The 12206-nt window shown below is 36.1% G+C and overlaps 1 protein-coding gene across 1 annotated transcript in view; it reads left to right on the top strand.

Moving 5' to 3' along the window:
* LOC132434798 (uncharacterized) overlaps positions 1-8748 on the top strand; it is a 123501-nt gene extending 114753 nt beyond the window's left edge. The window contains exon 5 of the mRNA XM_069541250.1: positions 823-8748. Within this exon, the coding sequence (XP_069397351.1) occupies positions 823-910 (88 nt within the window). The 3' untranslated portion in view covers positions 911-8748. The remainder of the gene's footprint in view (positions 1-822) is intronic.
* Positions 8749-12206: the final 3458 nt, after the last annotated feature.

Raw genomic sequence — 12206 nt, 5'->3', positions numbered from 1 at the left:
TTCCTCAATTTTTTTCACAAGCTGTCCACTCGAGAACACAAGAATTTTAAACACCAATCTTCAGCTCAATGAGTTTACAAAGTAGGTGTGAAGTCACAAAACTTCAAGATATTGTTTATTTTTTTCAGAAGTCACAGGTCTTTTCAGGAATTAGGAGGTTCCCATCACATATGAAAACAAAGTAACATCGTTAAAAGAATACCATTCAACTGGCATAAACATTGAAACATTCTTCAGTTTTATAATTTAGTGAATTCTAAGCTCCTATTTACCATTTCCACACCTAAAATCTTGATATTAATCCAATTCCTCATGCTCAGTTCAGTAATGATTATGCATTCTCATTATGAAATTTGGAACTTACCCAGTTGTACCTGTGAGTGGATGGATGCAGCGACCCCAGCCAGACAGAGGGGTGATTACCAAGGTCTCAGTCCCTTTAGAAATTTAAGTTTGGGCCACAACAGGGCCAGATTCATGGGCATTTGACCTGGGCAGTCCCACAGGTCAAATGAAGGGCCCCATACTTAAAAGAACCTCATGCTTGGTCTATTGCTCTGCTGTCACTGTTTTGAAATTCTTAGTAATTTTTGAACAAGGAGTCCTACATTTCATTTTGCACTGAACACAGAAAATTATATAGCTAATCCTGGGTCATAAAGCCAGGTAAGCTACCAAATCCTGTGGTAATAATTCAGGGTAGGAGGAAATTAGTATAGGTGTTTGAGGAGGGAGAGGATGAGTATTAATGGTACCCTGAACCTACCTGCAGCAATGGTGTCTGTACCTCTTCCCACTAACCTCTCATAAGTTTCTCCTCAGAAACACGGACAAGAACTACGGAGGAGGGACTTCTCTGGTGGCACAGTGGTTAAGAATCCGCCAGCCAATGCAGGGTACACGGGTTTGAGCCCTGGTCCGGAAAGATCCCACATGCCGCGGAGCAACTAAGCCCGTGTGCCACAACTACTGAGCCTGCATTCTAGAGCCCGTGAGCGACAGCTACTGAGCCCTCATGCCTCAACTACTGAAGCCCGTGTGCCTAGAGTCTGTGCTCCACAACAAGAGAAGCCACTGCAATGAGAAGCCCGCTCATCACAATGAAGAGCAGCCCCCACTCGCCGCATCTAGAGAAAGCCTGCACACAGCAACAAAGACTGGACACGGCCAAAAATTTTTAAAAATTAATTAAAAAAATTCTGGTTCAAAAGAAAAATGCATATACAAAGCTTAAAAAGAAAATGATGAAGGAGCTGTTTTCCAAACCTCATGCACAGAGAAGAGAATCTGTATGAAGCAAGGGATGGATGGGAGGTGTCTTGCTTACATCTCTATTCAAGGAAGACTTCTGCAGGAAGGATAGCTGGTTGACAGCCTCCAGCTGCCCCAAGATTGGCCAATGTGTTCTTGCCAGACTGCTTCCCCAGTGACTAAGCACTATGACGTACTAGAATCACTATATTCCTGCCCACCCCTAGATTCCTAGAATCCCTGTAATGGTAGACTTTGCTTAGGGAGTCTGATTACCTAGTCAGTTAGCTAGCATCCTCTCTCTCTCTCTTTCAGATATATATATAATCGCTATTGGGATCATGGGTAAATTTTTGTTTCTTTCACCCTGCTTTGCTTATGTGTATATTTTTTTTTTCTGCAAATACATGTGCTACTTCAAGGACTTACAATATTGTTGGAAATCATCAAGAATAACACATTTTGTGATCTGTTTGAAAGGAATAAATGATTTCACCCACCTACATTTACTGACTACTCATGAAATGCAAAGCTTCACCTTACTTTACCCTATCATCAGAAAAATGATTCCAGTTTTGGTACAAAAGGATACTTCCAAGTATCCTTTCTGCAAGATTGTAGAAAAGCAACCTCATGTATATTACATGATAGCTTTTACATGAATTACTGCTGCTGCAAATCAGTGGGCAGTGTATGTGGACAAATACTCAATGTTTTCATGTTTTTTTTAAGTATAGGTTGCACTTTTGCATTTCATGGTGCCTTTTAGAATTAACTATATCTTTTCTTTAATGTCACGAACTATGTTTTGAAATATTCAAACACATGAGAAAAAGGCTTATTGAAGTAAATATTCTGCAATTAGTATTTCTCATGCCACTTATACCATGATTACATGAAATGTAAAATCACTGCTTTTGAGTATTAGGAAAAAAATAGAAGGAATCATAATTATAGGCAAGTTTTATTAGGAAATGTTTAGGTTAACTCTGAAATTCAAGTATAAATAAGATTTTTTAAAATCTCAGTTTATAGTTATCACAAGTATGTGTGATAAGTTAAGTTTTGCTAACCAGTAAATTGGGGTGGTCCTTGAATCTTCCTTTGGCAGTTCCTCCCCTTCATTTCAAATCAATCAGAAAGTCTTACAGACTCTACGTCCTAAACCTTTCTTGAAGCCCTCTCCTCCACCCTATTTCTGCTGGCATTGGGCTCATGCTCATTTTTTCTTCATTTGAGTGCTCACATTCTGGCCTCCCTTCTGACTCTCCACATTGTTGCCAGTGTGATTGTTCTGAAATGGAAATATGGTCATTCCTCTGCAATTCACATCTGTCATTGAGTTCCCAGAGCCTAGCTTGAAGTCAAATACTTGTTGGCAATATATTTGAGAACTTTTTTGATCTTACTCCTGCTTGCTTCTCAGACTCATCCCTGTCTGCCTACAAAACCTCTCTGCTCTGGCTCTGAACTCCCTGTCATCATTCAAAAGTTCCATGAGTTTTCACAGCCCTGCAAGTTGCATCTTCCGTTGCCACTGCCTGGAATATATTCCCCTCAGCCCAATCCTGAAAAATAGAACTCATTTCTCTTTTTTCGCCTATATTTTTTCTTAAGTTCATGATTAACATTGCCATTTTAAAAAACCTCAATGCAAAGAATTTAATTTGCACACCATAAAATAATTTAATATTTCTGTATAAAATATTCTTTTATTTCCCATTTCAGAATAACTAAACCATAATATCACGTGACAGTTTTTCTCAGCTGATTTCACTGATTTTCCCCCAGCAGATAAACAACTTACCTTGAGTTAAACACTTCCTCCTCTGCCCTTTGCTGCATGCCGAATAAAGCTCTGATAAACATCTTCAGGTATTGCATGTGGCAAACATTCTAACATGTCCAGGAAATTCTTAAAGCCAGAGACTCTCTTTGTTCGTTTCCATTCCCTAAATGTCTTGGATACTTGCTACATGGCAAGTACTCATGTAATATTTGTTTAGAGAATGAACGATAGCAAATAATTGAGAATAAAACTTGATTTTTTAGTGTTATTTTGAAATTTTTTATCAAAATGACAGAACATAACTATTCAGTTATACATTTATCCTTGGTCATGTTCTTGCTTAAATCGTGTAACTATTAACATACAGTTCACTCCAACAGCATTTTTATGTTCCTACGTATTAGGTATTTTGTTGTTTGCTTGGGAAACTCAGATAAATACAACACTGACTCTTTATTCAATGTTTTCTTATTATAAGTGAGTGATGAAATAACAGTTGGTACTATTCACTGTACTCTGTGCCACCTACTATTTAATCACCTAATAAGATACTTCGAGGTGAAATTTAATCATCAGCAGTCTTATTTTGTATATGTGTGTAAAATAATTTAAATGCATTCAAAATATGCATTGTGTTGTGGCAATATAGGTAAATTTATGTATAAAAAGCATTGGATATAATGGTTATTCAATTAATATTTTGGATTGGTTGAATATATCACTAATATGAATGAGTAATTCATACTACTATAATCCTTTCATTTCAGCTGAGCTCTCTATATTTTCTTCTTTTTTGAAGAGAATGGCACTTCAGTATAATCACAAAAAGAGTGAATAGATGGGATTGCATAGTCTCAATCAACCTACTTTTTACATGCAAAAAATTTAAAAACACATAATTATAAATTTCCTATATTTCACAGTAAACATTATTGTTCAAATCTTAGAGTTACAACAATATAAAATGTTAGTAAAATCAATGTTTTGTTGAAATTACAGTAATTCATGTAAGACTTTTTTAGAAACTGACACTAGTGAAAACTCTGAAGTAGTGTAGTTTTTTGGCATTTATTTTTCAAACTTCCAATTGGAAACTCAATCACAAAGGACCATCCACAGAGTCACACACTATCTACCCTGATTGCATCTCATGATCCTTACTTCCCTGCCTCCACTAAAACACTGAGTTCTGAGTAGTAATTTTTCAGGGTTTTGATCTCTGATCTGTGCCTTATAATTTGATGAAAGTAATTTTTGAAAGGTTAATATGTCAGGACATTTTTTGCAAATGTCCTAAACAGGTTCTCTTGTATTACTATGATTATTAGTTTCATAATGTTGCCATAACAAATTGCCACAAATTCAGAGACTTAACACAGGCATTATCTCACAGTGCCTTCACAGTCTGAAGTCTAGCTTCCTTGGGTCTCAGAAGGCTAAAATCAAGGTGTCTACATGGCTGTGTTCCTTTCTTGATGCTTTAAGGCAGAATCCACATCCTGGCTTGTGTGAGTGATTGGTAGGATTCACTTCCTTGTGGTTGTAGGGCTAAGGTCCCTGTTTTCTTGCTGGTATTGCCGGTTGGCTAGACATCAGGGATCTTTCTCAGCTTCTAGAGGCTGCTAGCCTTCCTTGACTCCTGGCCCCATTCCTCCATCTTCAAACCAACAAGAGTGGGTCAAGTCCCTTTCATGCCTCAAGTCACTCAAGCTTCATCTCTTTGACTGATGATTCTGTCTTCCTCTTTAGCTTTTAAGGGCTCATATGATTACATTAGGTCCACTCAGGTAATCCAGGATAACCTTCCTAATATAAAGCAATTGATTAGTAACCTTAATTCCATGTGAAAGACTCTTCTCAGCAGTACCTGTACCAGTGCTTTACTGAACAGCTAGGAAACAAAAAATCTTGGGGAGATATTTTTACAATTCTGTCAACCACTTCATGTAATGATTTTTTTTTCTTCTGGAAAGCATATTGAATAAGTTAACTAAGTAAATAGTGAGAACGTTTTTAGCACTTTATCCTATGATGGTTTTCTTTTTCAAAGAAAGAGTACAAACAAGGGAGAAAAACATAAAAGAACATTCTTCATTCTGAGTCTCTCTCTCTCATTCTCTCTCATCCTCCTCTTCTCTCTTAGTTGTTTTGTTGCTGTTATAAGTTTTTCTTAAACATGCAGCTTCTGACCAATGCCATTGAAGGCCCAGGTACATTCTATCTTCCTGCTTTGCCATTTTTAGCATGTGGATTCCATTCTCCCATTCATAGTATGGTTGATAATCTTCTAACAACCTGCCATTATTCCAAGCATAAAGAAGAAGGGTGGAAAAAACATAAAGTGCCTAAGGGTAAAAGCATAACTGCCTGCCTATGGAGCCTCACCATTCTTCAAAACATTCCCAAAAGCTCAACTCAGTGACTTGTTTCCATCTAATTGTTGGAACCATGCTACATTGCTTTCCTTAGATGAAAGAAGACTAGGAAAACAGTGGGGCTGAATAGATTGGGTTGATGAACACCACTGCATCTGACACACTATTATCAGACAGAGGATAGTATGGTTTATATTTGAATATTTCTTGTCTAACATTGAACAGAGAAAATAAGGAAATTTGTGCTCATCTGACTGAACTGTGCCTTGGTGTCCTGAAATTAATTTTATGTGGATTGAAGAAATCAATAATCACTAAATTTCAGAATGGAATTTCAATTTTCATTTAGTAAATCCTAAACCATATGTAATATTTGTTTAAATTGTTAATCTTTCTCAAAAAATATTGAAGTTTTTAATGTTAACTTTATGGGATTAAGCCAAAGACATCAAGAGTGTTAGAAATTCCATGCCCTATATATTGTGAAGTGTGGAATGGTATGAATATATGGTCTTTTGTCTTATCACAAATTATAATAAGCTTTTAACTTGACTATCTGTTAAGTTCTGTAGCTTTTCTAAAATTAGGATTAAGTTAAATTTGAGCTCGTATATTCTAATCCATGTAAAATTTACATATCTGATTTTGTGACTTTTTGTGACTATCCTTCAAATCAGCATTTCTATAGCAGAGCCTATCTACCAGAAACAACAAAATTTAAGGCATGTTATTTTGTACTTTCAGTGATCTTAGTCCTTGCACTTAAAAAAACTCCATATCAATATACATTAATGGGAAGACATTGTAATGTAACAAAAAAATCAACAATGTGTTTTTACTTCACTGTTCTCTTGTCTGGGTGGCATAGTATAGATGATGGGTAATAAAAAAAAATGAGATTCAAAGCAATTATTTTCCAAACTGCTGGCATTGAAAAAATTGTAGTCATTTGGAAACATTTAGGGCTCTGAACCAAATGAACTTACTATTATATAAAATGCAAGAATCAAAATACATAACAGTAATCCCTGAATGTCAAGGGCAAATCACTTAGCTATAATAATTTTAAGTCCTTGAGCATTTATTATAAAGCATACTGACAATGTGAATATACACCTGGCTATATATCTCCCAATAACACATTGATTTTCAGCTATTTCAATAATGGTATAGATCTCAGCATAGGACTGTTCTATGATAGAAGCAATCATTCTAAGTAAGGTATGTATTTAAGGTTATGTCAAGTTGTGAGAAACTTACTAAGTACTTCTGTTTAAAAATTTCCCTGTTTAATATGTTAAAACTTTGTTTACAATATTCCAAGGGTATTTTATTCCAAAGGTCTTTCATCATAAAATATTTTCAGTGTAACATTTACTATTACGTGACAATTCAAGCAGGTAATACATACTTAAGAATTTACAGTTTGTCAGAGTCAGATGTGAAGTTGTCTTTCTTAGAAAGTGACACCTAAGAGAAGACTAATGTTCCAAATAATACAATAGTACTGCTATATACAGAAAAAAACACGTTCTTAAAACAACACAAAACAAAACAAAATTGGTAAGATGCTAGAAGAGCAGATACTTGAAGAAGGATGATTGCAGGCTGGCAATGCCATGTGAAACAACACTGCACTGAAGAAACTGGAGGAGTCTGCATGCCCTGAAGGACTCTTTCTTCATGAACCCCATTGGCCTCTCACAGCAAAGGGTCTGAAAAATCAACTAAGAAGTGTCTATGGTGATACAGACCGGAGAGGGGAACACAGTCATGTGGGTGGGACAAGTATATGCATCCTGATGCTTCCTCTTTATTTCCACAAGACAAAAGTTTTAATCAGAAAGAACAGTGACACTACTGGCCTTAGGGTATATTAAGGCCAGTTTTAACGAGCTTACATGATAGGTGAAACAATCATTTGAGGGTAGAACCTGATTAATTAAAGGTATATTCATTAAAGATATAACAATGTATATTTTAAATTAGCAGGAAATTACTACAAACTTTATAAGAGATGTATAAGTAATAAGTCAATAGTGGAGGTAAAATGATATACTATATAATGTTTATTTAATGCAAAAGAAGGCAGAGCAAGAGTATATAATAAATTAAATTAATACAAAACAGCTAGCAATTTAGTAAAGTTTTTATCCAACGACATCCGTAATCACGTTACTTATGAATGGCTTAAATATAACTTTCTTAAGAATGCAATTGTCAGATTGGATCAGACAGCAAGATCCAATTCTACTGTGTCTATTAGAAATGCAGTTAATATATACTGATAAAGATAAGTTAAAAGTAAAAAGATGGAGAAAGATATGCCATGAAAATAGCCCCCAAAACCTTGAATAGCTATGTTAATATCAGAAAAAGCCAGCTTCGGAACAAGGAATACTATCCAGAATAAAATGGGACAGTATATCATCATTAAGGGTCAATTCTCCAATAAGACATAATGACCATAAATATATATATATATATATTACTGATAACAGAGCATCAAAATAAATGAGACAAAAATGGAAGTTAGTAAAACAAGTTGGCAGTTCTAAAATTATAATTGAGACATCAAAAATCCTTTCCCAGTAATTGATAGAACAAATAGGCAGAAAGACAGTAAGAGTATAGAAGATTGGAACACTATCAACCAAATAGTCCTAATTGACATTTATAGAACAATTCACCCAACAGTAGAATACACGTTATTTTCAAAGACATATGAATATTCAACAAGATAGACCATAAAATAAGCCAATAAAAATATCTCAAACAATTTAAAAGAGTAGAAATCATAGCTACATTTTAATAGCATAATAGAATTTAGCTATAAGTCAAACAGGAATAAATCTAAAAAATTCTCAAATCTTTAGATATTAAACATCTCATTTCTAAATAACCCAGGGTTAAAGGGGAAGTCTAAAACCAATGAAAAAACAGTCTGTATGAAATACAGATAAAAATACAACACATCAAAATATGAGGGATACAGCTATAGCAGTGCTTTCAGGGTCATTTATAGTATTGAATACTTATATTAGGAAAGAAGAAATGACTCAGATCAATAATTTAATTTTTCATCTTAAGAAATTTTTTCTTTTTTTTTTTGTGGTACGCGGGCCTCTCACTGTTGTGGCCTCTCCCGTTGCAGAGCACAGGCTCTGGACGCGCAGGCTCAGTGGCCATGGCTCACGGGCCCAGCCGCTCCGCGGCATGTGGGATCTTCCCGGACCAGGGCACGAACCCGTGTCCCCTGCATCGGCAGGCAGACTCTCAACCACTGCGCCACCAGGGAAGCCCCATCTTAAGAAATTTTTAAAGAAAAATAGAGAAAACTAAACCCAAAGCAAGTAGAAAGAAGTAATAAAGAATGGAGAAGAAATTAATGAAATTGAAAATAGAAAAATAAAAAAAATCAATGCAAATAAAAGCATATTCTTTGAAAAGTTCAATAAAATTGACAAACTTCTAGTTACAGTGGCCAAGAAAAAAGGGAGAAGAGCTTCCTATAAGAATGAAAAATTTCAATATCAAGAATGGAAAATAAAGGGACATTGTTACTGGCAACATCGGCTCTAAGAGGAGTCCCGTAGATAGCCTGTGACCTCAGTGTTATCACAGAGTTGGATTTCAGAGTGGTGGATTTGGAGCCCTTAGTCAAGTTCATTCCTGGTATTTGGAAGTAAGTGAAGAAAATTCTCAGTCACAACTGTGAAAACGTCGTTATAAAAATAAAAGGAATATGGGTTGTTCTAGATGACCAGAAAATTCAATATGTGATCTTTTATTAGATCTTGGATCAGAACTAAGAAATAAAAACAACTAGAAAAATATTCAGTGGCATATTTGGGGAAAATTGCTATATTGAACACATGACATAAATATTAAAGAACATTTTGTATATCAGGCTTAAATTTTCTGGATGTGATAATTACATTACAATTAGATAAAATATCTTCTAAAAAAATGAAATACAAGCTAAAATATTTGTGTGAAGTATCAGAAACTTAGTTTTAAATAATTGATAAATATGTAATCAAAATGTGTATTGTTGTGAGTGTATGTTTAGGTAGACCGAGGGTGAGAGATAAAGGATATATAGCAAATAATGAAACCTGGAAACTCTAGGTAAGGGATATAGGAATGCAAACTTCTAATTTTTGAAGGTCACATATTTTTATACTAAAATTTGGGTTAAAAATAACAACGGTTTACAGTACATTCTTATGGTTAGCAGTTTATAAAAAGCCAACCCACTTCACAGTTCTTATAATTATTTTTTACTGTCATACTGCTCAAGTGCCTTAGCCATTATAAATCTGAACTCTTCACCTTCCACCTATACCTCATCCAAATGACACATAAAATCTTTAGTGATTGTGCTGTTATATGGTGTCCTTATTGCTTTCAGTTGAGGGTAAAATTCAGTTCCGAAATTCCACCTTGAAGATTAGCATTCCAAGTACAAACTGGTAGCTTAGTCTTTCCAGAAAGCTGAGCCTGAGGCAGAGGAGTTATGTTCATTTCTAGGGAGCAGAAGTGAAAGACAAAGTGGCAAGGAGGAAGGGAGAGATGATACAAGTATAGATTATTGAACTGCCTACCACTAAGTAAGACAAATTGCAGAATACCATGATTACTCTCAAAAATCCATACTAGCTTCATTTTGGGTCCTTCTATTGGAAGGGATAAATAGGACTGAATTTACCCACAAATTACTGAATCCTACTGTTCAAAGTTTATGCCTTGGGACATTAACTCCCACATACTTTCAGGTTGTGCAAAGGAATGTGCCAAAAGAGGTTCTGCACCCAGATACATTAACTCCTGTACACTTCTGGCCTGCCCTAAGGTGGATAATTGCAGGTGGCAGCATGATTCTATCAGCATATACTGGAATGATGAGTGCTGGGGAGATATGAGTGGAGCATCGAAACCATCTAATACAGTCGGGGCAGGAGATATTAATTATTGGCTTGAAAATCCAAATGGATAACCTTAAATTCCTGGGTTTATGGTTTTACTTTGAGGTATTTAAGCATGATGTATGAGTAAAAATTTCCTCTGTTAAATCAAGTTTAAGGTCCTAACTCCCTAATCTTCTGGAAAACTGTGGTATCTTTTAACAGATTTTGCAAAAGTAACATGATTAAGATTTCAAATTGACCATTCATTCATTCACTCATTCAACAAACATTTATTGAACACCTAAAGTATGTCATGGGTTAAACTAGGCACCAGTGTTACTGTTACTAAAATCATTATAGTGCCACCTAGAATTCAATGTATTGTGACACTCAAATAAGAAAATCCATAGTTACCGTAAAAGATATTACAGAGTGCTATAGGAAGACACGGTAAGACCTTAATTCATCCTGTGGACAGTAGTATATGGGCGATATCAGTAGGGCTTCCTGTAGAAGGCAATTGAAATGGATATGTAACACGAAGGAAGGGTGAAGTTTTGAGGAAAAGAGAAGAGAAATTCACGGTTGCCAGAAAATGAATGGTTAAGGATCAGTCCAGAAAGGAGTTCCATTCATAATCAGTATAAGAAATGCTCACTGGGGCTTCCCTGGTGGCGCAGTGGTTGAGAGTCTGCCTGCCGATGCAGGGGACACGGGTTCGTGTCCTGGTCCGGGAAGATCCCACATGCCGCGGAGCGGCTAGGCCCCGTGAGCCAGGGACACTGAGCCTGCGCGTCCGGAGCCTGTGCTCCGCAACGGGAGAGGCCACAACAGTGAGAGGCCCGCGTACCGCAAAAAAAAAAAAAAAAAAAAAAGAGAAATGCTCACTGGAGTGTAGGAAAAGAGGACAATGGAGAGGGTGGTAGAAGCCAGATCATGCATGGTCCATGTATGTATAGTAAGTGCTATGGTCTAGTCTTTGTGTTCCCCTCCAAATTCATACGTTGAAATCTTAATTTCCGTAGCTGATAGTATTAGTAGGTGGGGCCTTTGGGAAATGATTATGGTATTAGTGCTCTTATAAAAGAGACCCCACAGAGCTCCCTAAGCTCTTCTGCCATGTGAGGATACAATGAGAAGTCTGTGATTCAGAAGAGGGCCCTCATCTGACCATACTGGCACCCTATTCTTGAACTTGCAGCCTCCGGAACCGTGAGGAAAAAAAATTCCTGTTGTTTATGAGCCACCCAACCTGCAGGATAATCTTACAGCAGCCCAAAAGGACAAAGAGAGTTTGGATGTGAGATTTTACTCCAAGAAAGATGGGAATCCGTTGAAGGATTTTACCTGGTAACTTAGAAGAGAGAAAAGTTTCATAACACAATCAGGTATTTTTATAAGGAAAATTTGTTTCTTTTTCAGAAAGATCACTCTGGAAATACTGTGACTAGATTTTTGGAGAAGTGTGATGGCAGGCCTGGATATAGAAAGATGAGTTAGTAGTCCATTAATATAAGTCAAACAAGAAAGTGGATATAAAAAGTGTGAATTTGTGGCTGAGAGTTCTTTTCTTTTACTACTTGAAAAATGTTATGTCAAAGCTTCTGACTCCATAATTTTAGACAAGAAATGTGCTGTCATTGGAATTGGTTTCTCAGTAAGTGATGCATCGTTTCTGCCTGTCCACTTTCGAGATTTTTTTTGTCTCTACTTTTCAGAAGTTTAATTATGACGCCTCTTGACAAGGATACCTTTGTGTTTTTCCTCTTTGGATTTGCTCAGATTCTTGAATGTGTGCTTATATCTTCTAAAAAATTGGGAACGTTTTACTCATTATTTCTTTGAATACTTTGTCAGAGCTACGTGCTCTCTTTTTTCATT

Source organism: Delphinus delphis, chromosome 12 (assembly GCF_949987515.2).
Source record: "Delphinus delphis chromosome 12, mDelDel1.2, whole genome shotgun sequence".
NCBI classification, from domain to species: Eukaryota; Metazoa; Chordata; class Mammalia; order Artiodactyla; family Delphinidae; genus Delphinus; species Delphinus delphis.
This window is presented reverse-complemented; position numbering and strand designations above follow the sequence as displayed.